At 37.7% G+C, this 19,792-nt stretch overlaps 2 protein-coding genes and 1 long non-coding RNA gene across 5 annotated transcripts in view; 1 reads left to right on the plus strand and 2 right to left on the minus strand.

The window, feature by feature from the left end:
* The first annotated feature begins 43 nt into the window (after positions 1–43).
* On the plus strand, positions 44–1,940 carry LOC149482486 (uncharacterized). The gene has a single exon (XM_089704064.1). It carries the CDS (start codon positions 1,037–1,039, stop codon positions 1,760–1,762), a length of 726 nt encoding a protein of 241 aa, XP_089560190.1. The 5' UTR covers positions 44–1,036; the 3' UTR covers positions 1,763–1,940.
* A 1,250-nt stretch (positions 1,941–3,190) lies between these two features.
* Positions 3,191–4,701, minus strand: LOC149482487 (uncharacterized). The gene is made up of 4 exons (XR_016316700.1): positions 4,358–4,701; positions 3,909–4,086; positions 3,528–3,632; positions 3,191–3,365 (listed from the first exon to the last, which is right to left on the minus strand). It is a non-coding gene; the product is annotated as an uncharacterized LOC149482487 (long non-coding RNA).
* An 11,649-nt stretch (positions 4,702–16,350) lies between these two features.
* Positions 16,351–19,792, minus strand: part of LOC149482488 (histone lysine acetyltransferase CREBBP-like) — a 28,672-nt gene continuing 25,230 nt past the window's right edge. For all 3 annotated transcript variants that reach the window (XM_089704031.1, XM_089704030.1, XM_089704029.1), the window contains exons 22-23: positions 17,226–17,402; positions 16,351–17,021 (exon numbers count right to left, since the gene is read on the minus strand). In XM_089704031.1, coding sequence (XP_089560157.1) covers positions 16,644–17,021; positions 17,226–17,402 — 555 coding nt within the window. In that variant the 3' untranslated portion in view covers positions 16,351–16,643. The remainder of the gene's footprint in view (positions 17,022–17,225; positions 17,403–19,792) is intronic.

Here is a 19,792-nt window from a genome sequence, read left to right on the forward strand (position 1 = left end):
TTTTGGACCTTTCTAAAGCATTCGACACTGTCTCTATCTCTATTCTTCTATCTAAATTGGAACGCTGTGGTATTCGAGGCTCTGTTCTGGATATTTTTACAAGTTATCTTTCTGAACGTACGCAGTGTGTAGTTATTAATGATATTCTTAGTGAACTTGCACCAGTTACTTTTGGCGTACCACAGGGTAGCGTTTTAGGACCTACCCTGTTTTTCATCTACATAAATGATCTATGTAACATGTCTCTCAACAACTGTCAAATAATTTCGTATGCCGATGATACTGCTTTGATTATCCATGCCCGAACTTGGGAGGAGGTTCGTAGTGTCGCTGAAAATGCCCTAAATATTATTCAAGAGTGGCTCCGACTTAACCTTCTTACCCTAAATATTGTTAAAAGTAAATACATAACTTTTGCCCCCAAACTTTCTTCTTTGCCCCCCTCAAGTTTCAACATATCCGCCCACGATTGTCTCAAGACCGACCCTTGTGTTCAATGCAATTGTATGAGTCTTGAAAGGGCCACTAGCTTGAGATATCTGGGTGTCACAATTGACCAAACGTTCTCGTGGAAGCAACAGATTGATACTGTATGCTCTAAAATCAGAAAACTAGCATATGTGTTCAAACGCCTCAGAGGAGTCCTAGATTTGTGTTACTTAAAAAATGTTTACTATGCATTGATTCAGTCGGTTACCTCTTATTGCATAACATCCTGGGGAGGTTGTGTCAAATCGTTGATGATACGACTGGAACGAGCCCAACGGGCTATCCTCAAAGCTCTCGTGAACAAACCTCTCCGCTATCCAACCACCGAATTATATGCCCTTTGCCAAGTTCCTTTTTTTTTTTGGAGGGTAGTTGTGAACCTAGCAACATCAAATTTTAACTGCTCTACTAAAAATTATATTTTTAAATATTTTTACTTGATTTCTCAGTGTAAAGTTATGATTGTGTAAAAACCTACCAGCATCATTCTCCTTTATTTTTCATTCTTATCTTCAACTAACAAGTTTTATTTCAAATTACTATTACCATGGAGTCACTTAAGCACACTTTGTCAGAGATGACTGTTAATTTCAACACTAAAATGGCAGAATTTGAAAGGAAGCTACTCAACAATGAAACAACTTCGGGTGAGAACACAACTGATTTTAATTTGTTTCGCACATTTGTAACTTCCTCACTGAAGACGCTACATGCACAAGTGGAGTTATTGGTTAAAATCTCGGACCAGCAGGAAACCCGCTCTCGTCGCAAGATGCTCCTTTTTCACGGTATTGCCGAAGAGAAGAAAGAGAACACCGCTGATCTTGTGGCTAAAGTTATTGTTGAGCACCTTGAACTGCCAGATGTTAATGCCGAGTCATTTAGTCATTGCCACCGCTTGGGCCATTACTCAGCTGATAGAAACAGGCCAATCGTTGTCAAATTTGACCGTGTGCCAGTCCGAGATCGGGTATGGTTCTCCAAAACTTGCCTTAAAAATACGGGAATTACTATTTCCGAATTTCTCACAAAATTTCGGCATGATACCTTTATGTTGGCTCGTAAAAAATTTGGAGTTTCTAACTGTTGGACTCAAGAGGGAAATATTATTGTGAGATCTGCCGATGGTGTAAGACACCGGGTCACAAGTTCTGATGAACTCGACGTTATCGTCAGCGATCCAGCAGCTGTGCCTGCAAACACTGTATCCGGTGCTGCCCCAGCGACTAAGGGTTCAGGTAACACCCGGCCCAAAAGAATCGGACGAAAGTGAGCCCCTATAACCCTTTCTTTATAATATGAGTATCCATAATATTTATCTTTGTTGTAATTTTCTTCTTGTTGTAATTGTAATTTGTATCTATTTTCTGTGTCACTTTTTTATCTGTGCGCTCGGCAAGTTAAATTACCCCCGTATTCAATTAATTATATAATTTCTACACTTCACACGTTTTTAGAGCTATTACGCACTGTCGACTAGTCGCTGGCGACTCAGTCGCCGGCGACTGTGACTTACTATAGTTTAAATAGGGGCTTGCGCACTTAGTCGTCAGTCGTCCAGGAGTAAGTCCAGTCGCCGGCGACTGAGTCGCCGGCGACTGGTCGACAGTGCGTAATAGCTCTTAGATGTCACTCTTGTTTTGACTTATTATTGTGTTGACTTGTCGCAATACTTGTCGTAATCTCTGAACAACGATCATATGGAACTGCCATATGCATGTACTTTTCCTGCATACCTAAGTAAACAAATCGGGGTACAAACATGGCGGGCTAGGGACGTTCACTTGTTCGTCTAGTCGATAATATTGTATCGATTGATGATAGAGTTAAGAATGGGTAATTCAGGTAATAAGAATTTTGTCTTTTTGAATGATAAGTATGCAGTAGGTGCTTACCTAGTAAGAGGTACTTCTTTCAACAAAATAAAAAAAGATAACTACTTCTATCGGGCAATCGTTACTCGGTAATTCGTGATTCGGATTAACCATTTTGCAATTGTACCTACCTACTAGGGATAGCTGTAGTGTGTAATCAATACATTTTGATATTTTCGTTCTGCAGTTTTATATGAAACAGCCGATTTTTTTCGCGATTGACAGGGTTTTTTTATATACCTATGTATCCTCACTAATCCTATCCTATCATACTTCCTACTAATATTATAAATGAGAAAGTTTGTGAAGATGGATGTGTAAGTTTGTTACTCTTTCACGTTAATACTACTGAACCGATCACAATGAAATTTAGCACACATATTGAGGGTAACTTGAATTAACACATAAGATTTTATAATATTATAAATGCGAAAGTGTGTATGTATGTATATTCCGTTTTCACGCTAAAACGGACAAGCCAATTTTGATGAAATTTAACATCGGGTTTTATTTGACCATGGAGCCATCCATAGGGTACTTTATTTATTTATTTATAAGCTTTATTGCACACAAACAGAAAATACAAATTTTACTTAATAGGACATATTTAGACAAAAGGCGGCTTTATTGCTCCAAGCATTTTCTTCCAAGCAACCCATTCGATCATAAGAGCATTCTTTACCCGCGACTTCGTTCGCATGTCCGAAAATAAAAAAGAGCAGAGCCGCTGGCTAAAATACATGTGAGTGACTCAAGCAGATGTCAAGGGCAAGTATAGTTAAATAACAAACACAATTTTTTCATAAAATAATTTATTTAAGTTATAGTGGTTACTATATATTATGTTTAGGTACATGCGACAGTAGTCACAGATGCTGCAAATGAGCTTGGCCATATACAGTGTGGAAATTTGTTGACGGACCACTTCATTTAAACATTTAATTTTCTTTTTCTGTTTCTCCACTTTTTCTCCTATTTTTTTAATTATTCGAGTGCTGAAGCCTAAAACATTAAATAAATTTTAATTATTGATAACAGTTCTCATAATTATACACATGAATCTCAGCATGTATGACTAAGACTATGAAAAAGTTACGTATTGAAGTTCCCTTTTTTTTAAACAAGAATTATTTCATATAGGTTTTATTCAAGAACTGCTCTTACCAATTCAAGATCCTTGGCATCTTGTGGATGTGGATAACCTGAGCATGATGGTTGATCAGTAGTATTTGATATGTCAATTAAAGCAAATTGAGATGGATGGTCTGCCTGAAAGAGATAAAAATGTTACATTAGATATGGTCCCAAGTAATAATAAATAGATTGCTACAGAAACATGGACTCAATGTTTGGTAAATTGTAAAACTTTTAGTATTCTTTTTATTAAAATAATTTATTGAACAAACATAGTGTATTATATACTTATGGAAAGTGTAGCTTTCCAACAACGAAAGAATTAAAAAAATTGGACCAGTAGTTTTGAGGTCTTTTTGTGCATACACAATCAAAGTTGTTGTTTAATAAAAAGATTGATGAATTATTTACCTTTGCAAATACTGTTGGGATAGCATCATCTCTCAATCAAACAATGTTTAAAGTCTTATTAAATGCGCTCTCTTCAAAGTGCAATGAGCACACATTAATGTTTTTAGTTCCTGGCCGGATATTTTCTATGCCAATCTTTTCCAACCATGCCTTTCGCCGGGATTCGTTACTTGGTAAACTAAAACGAGAAAATATACAACAATATATAACTTCGCACTTAATTAATAAACAAATTAATAATTTATCGATAAGGTGTTTATGCGATGATGTTCGACACTAGCACTCATGTTTATGTTTTCGATGCAAATGAAATAAGGAGAATATTGCGGGTTTCTACAGCTCATAATAACTAAGATGATTAAATGTAAAATGATTAAAAGATTTCTATACACTTGATAATAAATACACTTTAATATGAGCAACAATTTAACAAAATGTTAGCCACTTACCGTTGAAAGGTTAGATTGGCCTGTTTTTGCTTTGGCATAAGCCACAACCTACTATAGAACACTTCATGGTACCTATTATTATTTTCAATTATACTTATTACACTCGATTATGGTCGAAAAACACTGGAAAATCATAAAAATTTCACAATGACATCTTCTCACATGTAAACAAAACCGTATACTAAGATGGCGTCCGTGGCAGCAAAGGATATCGATGCCAATGAAGAGGGCGCTAATAAAAAGAGTGTAGATGCTTTTTCTAAGGTAAAACCACTGTTGTGAGAAAGAGATGGGTATATCATTATTATTTCCGCGTCAAATTGAACAATTACGGCAGTTCCATAGGATTCTTTGTTCTGAGGTCGTAATATGTCTAATGTCAAATGTCAGTGAATCAATGTCAACCTCGGAGATGTCAACGTTTGTAATGTTTCAGTACGTTCCGTTTTATGTTTTTGTTTTTGTTTATGTGTTTACTTGTTTGTTGAATTTTTATTTTCTATGTAGCTGGCGGGTATAGGAAAAGTATATATATATTTTTATATTTGATATTATTTATTTATATATACATATATATACAAATTTCTTTCTTATATTAATATATATTACATTTAGTCCACCATTTCGTTTTCGAATGACAGTGACTGTGATTCCTTCGTAAGCGCTCATAGTTGTGATGATAGTTTTCAGAGTTTTGACAGCCCACCTCTTGATATATGTTTGACTTCTACCTTTTCCGATGTTTTAAAAAATTTTAACGTTATCCACATCAACGCACAGAGTATTCCGGCACATTTTACCGATATGCATGCATCATTTAATTCTAACTCCATTCACGCTATCCTTATTTCCGAAACCTGGCTCAAGCCTTGTCTTTCCTCTACCTCTTACTCCTTACCTGGCTTCAATTTGGTACGTAACGACCGTACCGGTCGGGTGGGTGGTGGAGTTGCTATATACTTACGCTCCGACTTACCTTTCACCGTTATCAGCACATCTCCACAACCGCCACCTGCTGCAGACGAGGCCGAACACTTGCTAATTGAAGTCATGATTTCCTGCACTAAACTTCTTTTAGGTGTTTTCTTTGTCCCTTCCCTTCTTATTAACTATTTTCCGGCGTTTGAAAAAACGTTAGAGAATTTACGTCCTCTCTATGACCATGTCATTTTTATGGGAGACTTTAACACCTGTCTTCTTAAAAATGACATCCGGAGTGACAAGCTTTCAACAATCGTATCCTCCTGTAACCTCAATATCCTTCCCCTCAATCCTACTCACTTCTCTCCTGGCTGTTGTCCTTCTCTCCTAGATTTGATTATTGTTTCCTCCCCTAATCTTGTCTCTAAGCACGGTCAGTGCACTGCCGATGCTTTTTCTTACCACGACCTTGTCTTCCTTTCTTACCGTGTTCGTCCTCCCAAAAGAAAGCACAAAGTATTGTTACAGCGCAGTTTCCGTGGAATGGAGCGTCTGTGTGATGATGCTCAAAAAATCGATTGGTCACCTGTCTCATCTGCCAATTGTATAGACTCCAAAGTTGCAGCCTTTAATTTACTACTTACTAAACTGTACGATACTCATGCGCCAATTAAAGCAGTTAAAATGAAGCATGTTCCAGCTCCTTGGTTGACAGATGAACTTAGATCCATTGTTCACAAAAAAAATCTGGCGAAAGCCAAATTTAAACTGAATAACTCGGACTCCAATCGTGAAAAATATAAAGCAATTCGCAATCGCTGTAATACGATGTGTAGAGATGCACAACGACGCCACATTCACAAATCCGTTGAGAGCGGCAACACTGCAGACACTTGGAAATTTTTAAAAACACTTGGAGTTGGTAAATCTCAGAATATCTCTTTTCCTGTAAATATTAATTTAGATCTTATTAACAAACATTTCTCCTCGTCAAAGTCTACTCTGGACTGTAACACTAAAACTGATACCATTTCACTTCTTTCTACCATGCAAACTCCTGACTCTCCTCCGTTCATTCTTGTACCTTTCACTGCCAGTGACGTTAAAGAAGAATACATTGGCCATCGCTTCGAATGCTCTCGGCTGTGATGGTATAGGCCGTGCTATGATTCTGCCCATTCTTGATATTATCCTTCCCATCCTTACACACATCCTTAATTTCTCCCTATCTTCGAGTTCTTTTCCCCAGATCTGGAAAGATGCATTCATCATTCCACTCCCTAAAAAAAATAATCCATCCAATTTCTCCGATTATCGCCCTATTTCCATTCTACCATTCCTATCTAAAGTTCTTGAAAGGCTAGTGCAACAACAGCTGTGCTCCTTTCTTAACTATAATTCCCTTCTAAATCCTTTACAATCTGGTTTTCGTACGGGCCATAGCACGGTCACTGCTCTTGTCAAAGTTACAGAGGATATTCGTATGGCAATGGACAATAAGCAGCTAACTATCCTTGCTCTCCTCGATTTCTCCAATGCCTTCAACACCGTTGACTTTGATATCCTGTTAGCTCTGCTTAGTTCTCTTAACGTATCTCCTGCGGTGGTTGGTTGGTTTCGTAGTTACTTGCAGGGTCGTCGGCAGCGCGTCCGGGTGGATGAATCCTATTCCTCATGGTGTGATGTTTCTGCTGGCGTCCCTCAAGGCGGCGTGTTGTGACCCCTCCTTTTTAGTATTTTCATTAACTCTATTTCTTCTAAACTTTCCTCTCTCTACCATCTGTACGCAGACGATCTACAAATTTACACCCATTCGTCAATGGAAAATCTTGAAGAAGCGATTACTCGCATCAACACTGACCTTCAATCCATTGTCGACTGGACTCAAGCTTATGGTCTCAAATTAAATCCTGGAAAGACTCAAGTTATTATTTTAGGCAGTTCTTATTTCCTCTCTAAGATTTCTTTTCCGGATTTAGCTCGTATTTCGATCGATGGAGTCCCAGTTCCATATATTACATCGGTTAAAAACCTTGGTATTCATTTCGATCAAAACCTATCCTGGACCGAACACATAAAACAAGTAAGCCGTAAGGTTTTTGGTGTTACGTCATCTTTACGTCGATTGCGCAACTTTTTACCTGTACCTACGAAAACTGTTCTGGCGCAGTCTTTGTTGCTTTCTATCCTTGATTATGGTGATGCATGCTTTCCAGATCTTAATGAGGAGCTACTTAACAAATTAGAACGACTTCAAAATTTTGCTATCAGATTCATCTTTGGCTTGCGCAAATATGATCATATCTCAGAATATCGCTCGAAACTCAATTGGCTGCCCATCCGACTTCGCCGGAATACTCACATCCTTTCCCTCCTGTACAATATCCTTTTTGATCCTAGATCCCCATCCTACCTTAAAAATAGATTCGTGTTCTTGGGTTCCTCCCATGAACTCGATCTACGCTCCTTGGACAACCTTACGCTTCGCATGCCCGCTCACAAAACCCGTTTTTACGATGCTTCCTTCACCGTGCAAGCTGTAAGGTTGTGGAACTCGCTCCCATTAAACATCAGGAAAGCTCAATCTATCAGTTCTTTCAAGTATCTGGTCAAACAGCATTATCTTCACAACTAACGTTTAAATGTTTCATCCGTTCTTATTTATCTTAACTACTTACTTTCATCCTGTTATTCCTTATTTTTCCTTATTTGCTATGTATTTAATATGTATTAATATTTGTATTTATTTATCTATTTCCTACTTTTATTTGCACCTTCTATAATGCCTCGCTATGCTCCTTCTACTATCCAATTATTCATTTTTCTTCATACTTTTCCTATATCCTAAGGTTGCCTGGAAGATATCGCTTCTTAGCGATAAGGCCGCCTATTTGTACCGCTTCATTGTTTGTGTATTATTTTTGTTTGATTTTGTTTTGTTTTGTGTGTGCAATAAAGTGTTTTTTTATTTTTTTATTTTATTTATTTATTCCTACCGTAAGACAATTGTTTATTCTCAAAGTTGTTTTGAGGAAGCACTCAGATACCGTGTATGACTCAGACTTCATAAATTCTAGGCGCAGAAACGACAGGGTTTGTGTTATTAAATTTCGAAGAACAGCAGTAGCTAGTCGCCACTATCCTTTCATTAGTTCTTGTATCTACAATAAAATTAATCAGGTCCTAAGTATTTACCCACTTTGTCACCATAAGCTAAAGACAATACTCCTTAAATGGCTCCTTAAATGGCTTCCTATGAAAAAACTGAAGAAATTATTAAAACCACCATCTAATCTTCTACATTCCTCACACACCTTTACACAACTTACATAATCTCGCTCTCACATACACACACACACACATACAATCTCACACTCTCACATATACACACCTGCACATTTATGTCTTTTTAAATTTGTGTAATCGTCTTACTTGCTTTTATTGTTTTCTTGTGTTTTTCTTTTGGAATTATTAATGTAAAAATGTTAGTCACTGGAACTTCTAATGTATGGAGGCGGGCGTTGGCACCTGTGCCACAGCTTTTTTAAGCTTTTATAGGTGCCATCGTTCATAAAGTTTTTTGTATTGTGTGTTTTTATTGTTCCAAATAAAGAATTTTGAATTGAATTTTTGAATTGAATTGAATGATCTCCAAAATATAAAGGATATTACTATACACAGATGGCTTGGAACAGTTAATACAAATTTTGATACAATTGAAATTCATGGGTTTTCAGACGCTTCGACGTTAGCTTATGCTGCAGTTGTTTACTGTCGTGTTAGTAATGATGATGGAACTTATAGTACAAGTCTAATTGCTGTAAGAACAAGGGTTGCACCACTTAAGACGATATCATTACCTAGACTTGAACTCTGTGGAGCTTTATTACTTTCTAAACTTTTGAAGCAAGTATCACAATCACTGCGTATACCAACGTCCAAGGTTTTTGCTTGGACAGATTCATCAATTGTTATTGCTTGGTTATTTGGTGAACCTTCAAGGTGGAAAGCTTTCGTCGCAAATAGAGTGGTTGAGATAGTTTCTACAGTAAACAAGGAACAATGGCATCATGTTCAATCTCACGATAACCCAGCAGATATAGCTTCGCGAGGAATGCTTGCTATAAATCTTAAAAACTGTGACATTTGGTGGAAAGGTCCCACGTGGTTAAGAAACGATGAACTACAACTAGAGAGACCAGAATTTATACAAACTGATTTAGAAGAAAAGAAGATACTTACCTATTAATACAGTCCCACTAACAAATACTACAAGATAAAATTTCATTGAAATTTGAAGAATTTCATACATTAATTATTGAGAAAGAATTATTGAGAACAATAACTTATTGTAAGAAATTTTTAAGGTTTAAAAAGAATAGAGAAGATATGAAAATAACAACTGAAGACATCGATGAGGCATTGAAAACTTGTATAAAAATAGTACAAAGGGAAGAATTCGAAGAAGAAATGGATTCATTAGAATAAGGACAACAGGTGAAGACAAACAGCAAGATTAAGACGCTTAATCCCTATTTGGATGAAGATGGAATTATCAAGGTGGGCGGAAGGCCTTTACTTACTCCTGGACATTTTTTAATCGGGGAAGCACCTATCACTGTACCGCAACCAAATTTAGTATCTCTTAAATTAACACATTTATCTCGTTGGCAATATTCTCAAAAAATGTTAAATGACTTTTGGTGCCGTTGGCAAACTGAATATTTGACCAGTTTGCAACAGCGAACAAAATGGTTGATGAAGAATGATGAATTTAAAGTATTATTTTGATTTAACAACCTAATTTGCCACCTTGCAAATGGGCATTAGGGCGTATCACTGCCAAACACCCGGGGCCAGACGGTTTCACTAGGGTTTATAACTTTATAGTGTAAAAAGCGGTGATAGTATAATAAAAAGAAGTGTATCTAAATTATGTTATCTTCCTATCAATAGATATCAATTAATCATTAATTAAAACAAGCGAGTCAATTCATTTCGCATGTAATTGTTCTTTTGCTATTGTGTATGTAGGTATGTGTATTTGATTAATTATACAGGGTGTCCCAAAAAGTAGTGATGAACGGAAGCTGGGAGGTAGAGGACCTAGAGGGCTATCCGAATCACCCCCATGTATGTTATGCGATTTTTCGTATTTTCGGAGTTATGACATTTTTTTCAATTTTTCATCTATCGCCGAGTACGATGAGATTTTTATTTATGGTGACGTGAATTATTGCGCTAGATGCTTGATTTTTTTTGTGTGCTAAGCTGAAAGATAGGCCAATTCAGTATGGTAACATTTACTATCGTTAGATCTTTGAATGGAATAAAAAAAAGAATTAAATGCCAAGAAAGATAAAATTACCCAGTATGTTCACCACTTCAAGGGCCCGTAAAAAAATAAAATCACATAAAAAAAGTTTTCCGTTTGGCTTTTAAAAACTTGCTCTATCTATCAGGTAGCTACCCTGAAAATTTCATTTTATTATTCAGAAGGCTTCAATCTAAAAATTGAAATCTAAATGTGGTCAGTGCAAAAATTGAATTAACATGATGATTAATAAAAACAAATTAAAACCAATAAAAAGGTGTTTAATTACCAGACATTTTTAAAATGACCCCGCTGTTGCTCAGTGCAAGTGCGACATCACCGTAAAAAGTTGTATTTTAAATGTCTGAATGTCCTTTTATCATTTTTAATGGTTTCTTCTGCTACTATGAATTTCCGGGTTATTTCGTCCAAATTTCCACCTACATACATAAGCAAGCAAGAAACAGTTATTTTATATTTTTATGTACACATGAAATACTCAATTATCATTACTTTTGGATCAACCTAGTACACATGGACAGTTTATATTCAAAAGTTATTATTTTAAAAGAACTCCAAGGCGAATTGTTGAATAACACAGATTTTATGCAAAAGTCCACTGCAGAAAAATGGCAATTTATTTTAAAAAAATGTCCTAACGAATTTGTTTGTTTAAAAAAAATGATTAGCTATATACTCTCTGTTCCCGCCACTTCAGCATTTACTGAAAGAGTCTTTTCGGTCATGAATGTGAAGTGGCGGGAAGAGAGAAACCGAGCTTCATTAAAAATTAATTAAAAATGAGCTCTTGAAATATATAAATTTAGATTTGGAATGTTTGGAATTCATATAATTCATTTAAAAATAATGAAAAATTGTTAGGTACTGCAAAAAGTACAAAAAAATACATTTTTAAAAATATTTATTTACTCTTTATTTACCTCCTTTAAAATCAGATATACTCTATTTCTTCAAATAAAAGTTGGCAACCCTAGCCATGCTTGATGCGCGCACGATCGTCAGTAGGATACATCCAGCCTGTGCATCCAGCACCGCGGCCTTGAGCTGACGTACGTCGGGGATGGACCGTGAATAAGACGCTTGAGTGATGGCGAAATAACCGATCCCTTGATATGAAATTGCGTTTCAACTTTTATTGTTCTGGATCGAGAAGTGGGATTTGGATTGTTTTGATGAAGTGAATAGAAACTAAAATCGCTAGCTTATAATTTCTAGCTACTAATATTAAAAATATATAAATTAATATCAAATGTGTATTTCTATGTTTTCAATGGCCCAATCAAACCGATTTCTCGATCTAGAACATAGCCACAATGTTTTGTTATATTATTATGTGCATTTATTGCGAATTTTAGGTTTATTTATTGGATCAAAATTGTCTTTATTACCAAATTCATACATTTGACTTTATCTTATTTGTTTCTCTTTGACCTTTGGTACTTAAACATGGTAACATTGAAATCAAGTGTTGCAAACTTAAAAATGAAATGTGCATAATAAATTTTAATGTCTAATGTTTGTAATTATAATAAATTTTGAATAAAGCATGTTGCCAGTAGTGTGTTATGTTGTTTTGATATTGTTTTAACAGTCGATATGTTTTTGGCTATTAATTTTATATGTGAACATTATATGAACATGTTTAGATAAAAGAGTGAGTGCCATCTTCTGTTCACGGAAAAAAATATATTCAGACACATTAAAAACAGATATATTATCCTAACTATATTTTGTCTAGTGTGTCTGTGTGTATTTTTTTTACTATTTAACATTATTTATCCAACAATAGGACGCCGCTCTTTTCACTTTTTTAACTATGGAGACAATGAAATTAAGTTAAATCATTTAAGTTCACTGTAGCATTCTATTAACTGTTATATTTATAAATTTGCCTTTTTTGTGACTAAATTAGTTTAAAGTGCGTTAAGTTATGAATTGGTTGAGGTTTGTAATCGTAAGTGTGGAATAAGCTTTGGAAGATTAAGCGCTATTCATCATAATGCTTTAATTTATTTGTGACTTTCATTTTCGCCTATTTTATTGTAAAATTATATAAAAAATCAAAACTATAAAATTACATAAACGTTGCCTAAACATCGCTTATTGTTGAGATGTTAAATGGTGTGAATGATATGCTATTGAAATGTTAACAGATGAATAAAATATATATGTAATGTTTATTTTAACATTGTCACAAAAATATAGTGTCTTTTTCACATAATGTGTTTTATTTTTGTGTCATCATTAATAGTTAATACCTTTACCACACGATCCATTTTCCTATTATGGAAATCTTCTATACCAATTCAATTGCTTCCTGTAAAAGAAAATTCTTGAAAATGAGTACCTATTTACAAATTTGGGGTTTTGGTTATCCACCACAGTTGATAAGACTACAATATCAGTGTATCATTATATAATTTAGCTCATTTCCAGGCAGGCATCTTTTGGTCATCTTACTATTTATATAACTGTCACCGGATCAAACAAAACTTTATAGGTTTGTGGCACCAATTATTTTTTCATCTTTCCGAGTGGCACATCACGAATAGGCATTAATATAATTTTATAAATAGAAATGTGTTCGGTTTGTCCTTGCTGCGCTATTCAATCTGTATATGAGCAACGGATTCACTTGATTTTATTGCACATGAGAAAATATTCAATCAATTTTAATGAAATCTAACTAATATTTACTATCATTATACAGGAAAGCTTCTATAATTATTACTATCATGTGCAAGAGAACACTTTATTATGTACTAATATATTTTATGAAAGAGTAAACTCGGATACTACTGGATTTTTAGATATTATTTCTCTTAACTCATTGAATCTTGAATGTTTTGAATTAAATATTACCTAGCTAAGTATATAGTATTGCTAGATGTGCTCCGCAGGTTTACCCGAATTGCTCCGCTCATTAGCGTGATGATGTAGCTTTCCTTGATAAATGGGAGTTTCTAAGATTAGCGCATTCAACTAAACAAACTCTTCAGCTATTACTATTAGTATATACTAGCGACCCGCCCCGGCTTCGCACGGGTGCAATGATGATACTAAATACACTACAGAAAAACTGTGAACGTTGTATATAAAAACATAGCGGCCCGCTCCGGCTTCGCATGGGTATAAAATAGATAGCCGGGCGGCCGGCCGGTACCACCGCAAACGCTACGTCCCGCAATTTTTAAATCTGTAATATCTTCGAAAATATTCACTTAAATCATACGGTGTAAAGGGCCATATAGATCTATATTATATGAATAATGTATTCAAGGTATTTAATTGGTTAAGGATTAATGCTGTATTGGTTAAAATCGCATTGAAAATTAGCCATTATTTGTCGTAAAAAGTAAATGACAAAAAAAAGTTATTGTGGGTTATCCATAAGAGATAGACATATACCATCGCGGACTTTTCTGTAGATCTTTTCAATGTGTATAATACTTAGTACATTATTTTGATAAAACTCGTAGGGTTCAGCCTGCGTTTGCAATGTAAGAGGAAAAAATGTAATTTTTTACGACATCACATTAGAAACCTCAAAAATAACAATACTTCTTCACTATTTAATGGATGTTATTATACATATAAACCTTCCTCTTGAATCACTCTATCTATTAAAAAAAACTGCATCAAAATCCGTTGCGTAGTTTCAAAGATTTAAGCGTACAAAGGGACATAGGGACAAGGAAAGCGACTTTGTTTTATACTATGTAGTGATAGTGAAGTAGCTTATTAGTATAAATGTAGTGATGATGTCTTTACGCTGCACTGCGACATCGCGCCTTTGCAATAACACCACGCACGTGCGCGTGCAAGTTCGTCGGTCTTTTTATTGTATTTTAACTTATAGCAGCATTAGTGTCTAAAAAAAAATTAGACGTTACTTAGTATAAGATATAACTAACTGTTCTACTTTATAGGTAATATGGATCCGTACAATTTTTTAAGTTTTGTTTGCACTGTTTTTACCAGACAGAATTATGGTAGCTACTTGTATTCAAAACATTGCATGTTCTATTTTAACCACATTTTAAATAATTGAAAGTGAGGAGTAGGTAGTAAATAAAAATAATGCCGAATTTACGCTTTGTCTTTTAATCTTTATTATTAAATATCACATCATGGTAAGGAATAAAACTACTCACAAATGTACTGAATCTAATGATTTTTTTTTGAACTCATCATGATAAAGCATATATATTTCAACTTAATCCATTTACATTACAGTTTAGACATTAGCTTGCAGTATACGGTATTTTATCGGCGCTTGTTCCGAACTTCGCCACCTGTGAAAAACCACCTATATACTATATCAAAATAGTTCTTTTACTAGATTTCCACCCACGTTTTCAAAGAATAACCGCATAGTTCCCGTTGCTGTGGGATTTCTGGGATAAAAAGTAGCCTGTCTTATTGTGTCTTCAGCTACAGATCAAATTTCATTGTATTCGGTTCAGTAGTTTTTACGTGAAAGAATAACGTGTTTTTTGCAAATTCTATTTTATATTCAATTTTCTCAGATAATTTGTTCAGTTGAACAATTTACAGTAAATACGGAGATTTTTTGCCCCCTCTGACAGTATAATCCAAAGACCAAAAAAATCGCCGCATTTCTGTTTTCTCTATGGCCTATGCCATTGCATTGGTGAAATGATAATTTAAGTACTACCTAAGTACAAGTTAAAGTGATGTATGTAAGTTATAGCACAGACTAATAATAATATACTAGGTAATAGTATTTAAGAACCAAGTTTTGTTACTTTATTGAGACTCAGCAATTAGTGCAATAATTTGGTTTAGTGTGATTTTTGTAAATACAGTAATTAACGTAAAGAATTCAGTTTCAATTAACGGCGGGGGCACACGATGCGTTGCGGCGGCGGTGCGGCGCCGGAGCGGTGTCGCTGCGTCGTCTTACATAGAAATATCTGTGGCATGTCACACGATACGCTCCGGCGCCGCACCGGACTTGCAACCACCGAGACGAGGCGGGGAGGGGTGAATGCGGTGCGACGCCGGAGCGGCACCGCTCAGTTGTTTTGCGTCACAAGGAAGGACTGACTGTCCAACGCTGCTACGACGCCGCTGCGACATAACAACGTTACGGCGCCGCACCGCTCGTGTGCCCACTGACACGGTGAAATCTTTGCGGTGCGGCGCCGCAACGCATCGTGTGCCTCCGCCGTAAGAGCGGGGGCACACGATGCGTTGCGGCGGCGGTGCGGCGCCGGAGCGGTGTCGCTGCGTCGTCTTACATAGAAATATCTGTGGCATGTCACACGATGCGCTCCGGCGCCGCACCGGACTTGTAACCACCAAGACGAGGCGGGGAGGGGTGAATGCGGTGCGACGTCGGAGCGGCACCGCTCAGTTGTTTTTCGTCACAAGGAAGGACACGCTGTGCAACGCTGCTACGACGCCGCTGCGACATAACAACGTTACGGCGCCGCACCGCTCGTGTGCCCACTGACACGGTGAAATCTTTGCGGTGCGGCGCCGCAACGCATCGTGTGCCCGCGCCCTAAGGCTTTATGGACCTTGATGGCAAATCTCATATTTTTATTTGCTTGTTGTATTTTTTATTTGTGTAATACAATATTTTTTTTTCACATATACTGCCATTTTAAATGGCGTGCAAAATTCTATAATATTATATCTTCCATAATTTGATAGCTGTTATTGTAACTTTTCATCGGAGTAGACAGGGGTAAAAACTAAAACAACCATGTATAATATCACATAATTATATTATAAAATGATTTAATTACAATAAACAGAATAAGTATCATAATGTACCTACAGTACGAACAACTTACAATTACGTAAAAGCGGACAGGATGTACTCGTTTCATATTTACATTTTGTACATTGAGCGCTCGATTCGTTCATCGTAATACTAACACGTCCTTCGCGACGATATCAATAAATAAGGGGGATGGGGGGTAGGGGGGGTAGGGGGTGGGCGGGTCGGCGGGGCGCTAGGCTATATGGTACAGCCCGCCGGCCGCGGCGCTATGTACACTACAACTGCTCCACGAACTTGGTGAGCTGGTCCTGCGGCGTCATGGGCGGCAGCTGGTCGTCGGGCGGGTGCGGGGCGGGCGGCGCGGGCGACTGGCGCAGCAGCAGCAGCTCGGAGGGCGTGGGCGGGCGCGGCGCCGGCGTGGCGGGCGGCGAGCGCTGCACCGCGCCCGGGAAGTAGCGCGCCGCCAGCCGCGGCGCCGCGCCCGCGTACGCGCCGCGCATGCCCATGGCGCCGCCCGCCGCGCCCACGCCCACGCCGCCCACCGCGCCCTGCGGCTTGAACCACGCGTTGCCGCCGCCCGCCATGCCGCCCAGCCCCACGGACGACACGCCGCCCACGCCTCCCACGCCGCCGACGTTCGACACTCCGCCGACCTGACGATACAATTTTTTATTAATCACTTGAACAAAGTAGATGTAATAATACTTTTATACAAAAATGATAAATATATGTACAAAGTTTTAATAAAAACTGACATTTGAAGTGAATCAAATTCCAGTCTGAAAGAAACCTATAAATAAGCGAAAACTGTAACATTATTCAAAGCACGAATATAAATTATTGCGACTAATACTTACTTGTCCCTGTTGTGGGATCATCTGGTGCATCTGCTGCAGCCGCTGCTGCTGCGGCTGCATCATGTGCTGCAGCTGCTGCGGCTGCTGCACGCCGCCCAGCGCCACGTGCCCGCCCACGCCGCCCACGCCGCTCACGGAGCTCACACCTCCGCTCGCTTGTTGTTGGTTCTGGGCGTTCTACACGACAAACGCATAACATTAAACACATAAGCTAAATCGACAGTAAAAAGTTATTTTATGGAATTTTCTAGACATCAATATACAAAAAATACATGTTGATGATCTTGTTTTACAATGTCTTTGTATTTTCATTAAAAACTACTAGACACACATCATCTAAACAGTCACATAAAGTCTGAATGTGTTAAAGTAAAATCAATCTTTTTAGCATTACATGCAGTCAATAAATTGTATTAGCATAAGCTAAATTCAACCTTATTTGCATTTGTTGCACGTATAAAAATGTATGTATCTGTTGGATACGTAGTAGGGAACAAGTGAAACACTTAACGGCTCGATTCGCACTGCTTTAATTTATAACTTGAACACCGGCGCGGACGCAGCCACGCACACATATACAAACTAAGTATACAACATTCCTCCCCCTATTATAATAATAAATTAGTAAAAAGATACAAAATTAACAGAAAAACCCTCCACCCTTATGTTTCTGCTTCATGGAACTCATCTTCCATATCACCAACATCCCTCACTTCCATTTGCCCCTCCTGAGCCCTCTCATCACCACCGTCCAACGTATCTGGTGGAAGATCGCATGGCACGTAGAATTCTGCTCTGCGTCCTCTCACGTGATGCGGCGCCTGGCTGGTAGGCGACACACACGATCGCGACGATGACGACGGTGACGGAAGTGTGGGTGGAGGTTCAAGCAGGTCAGCGCTTGGACTGTCCCTGATATCCCTTTGATTGTTACTTAGACCCTTATACCGTAACAACTGATTAACATGCCTCTTTATTGTTTCTAAACTGTCGATATCTCTTATAATATACGTAACCTTTCCTAACCGTCTTTGAACAATACCTTTCTTCCATGAATATTTGGATTTATTTTCAAATTTTTTGTATAACACAATATCGTTCTTTTTAAAATCAATTATATGTTTATCGTTTCGTTCCTTAGACTGCATACACTGACGATTATCATTATTAAGGTTAGACAGAGATGGTGACAAGGGTAACGATGACTTTGGATGAATTAAATCTAAACGAGATCTTAACTTACGTCCAAATACTTTCTGAGCTGGGGATAACCCTGTAGAAGTATGAACAGAGTTGCGGTAATCCATGAGATACTTAAGCAAATTTAACGACGTATCTCTAATGTTATTTCCCGACAATAAGCAAGATTTTAATCCCTTTTTAACTATTTTAACAAAACTTTCCGCCTGGCCATTACTCGGCGGATGATACACAGGTGACGTCACATGAGAAATTCCGTTTAACTTGCAAAACGATTGGAATTCTTTAGAACAAAAAGCTGTGCCGTTATCGCTAACTATCGAACATGGAACTCCGAACCTAGATGAAAACTCACAAATATTTTTTATAACGGCGGCTGAAGATGTAGCAGTTTTCATGTTATAAACTTCAAGCCACTTTGTGTGTGCGTCAACGACTACCAAATAAACACATCCTTTAATAGGACCTAAAAAATCTATGTGTATTCTTTCAAACGGATGCGACGGGTACTCCCAAGCGACGACCGGAGCGCGGGGGGGTGAGGGACGTAATTGTATACACACTTCGCATGAACCTATCATTGACTCAATAGCTCGGTCAATACCGGGAAACCAAAATCTAGAACGGGCCTCAGCTTTGGTTTTAACTATTCCCAAATGAGAAATATGTAATTCATTTAAAATTGTCGAATGCAAGCTTACTGGTAAAACAACTTTATGACCCCTCATAACGCAACCGTTTTCGTATGACAGCTGATTCCTACATAAATAAAATGGTTTTAACTGTATATCGGCTACTTTCGGAGGCCATCCATTTAAAATATAAAAAATCACTCGAGCTAAAACCTCATCACGTTTAGTTTCCGATCGCAACTTGTTTAAGGTAACCGGCATACTTCCCTCGACAACAAAACAAACATATGTTGCCCGATCGTACGCCACCTCGCAATCACAACACCTACACTGTTCGGTACACGCGCACTCGTGCGCTTCGCGTTGCACGCTCGCCCGTGAGAGATAATCCGCGCTGTTATCAGCGCTCCGAATGTATTCTATTTTATAATTATAACTACTTAGGAATAATGCGTACCGTTGCAGTCTATTCGCCGATAATTCAGGTATACCTTTATGCGGGCCAAAAATTGTAATTAAGGGTTTATGGTCTGTACGTAAAATAAATGGTACTGTTCTACCGTATAGATATTGATGGAAACGACGAACTCCGTAAACAATAGCGGTTGCTTCCTTTTGTATCTGAGCGTAGTGCTTCTCCGCGGAATTTAAAGTACGTGACACGAAAGAAATAGGCCTTTCGATTCCCGACGATTCTAGCTGAGAAAGAATCGCGCCGAGCCCAGTGGGCGACGC

Source organism: Colias philodice, chromosome 15 (genome assembly GCF_061535455.1).
Source record: "Colias philodice isolate Cphi_HAF_F1 chromosome 15, ilColPhil1 Martin Lab GWU primary, whole genome shotgun sequence".
In the NCBI taxonomy this organism is placed as follows: Eukaryota; Metazoa; Arthropoda; class Insecta; order Lepidoptera; family Pieridae; genus Colias; species Colias philodice.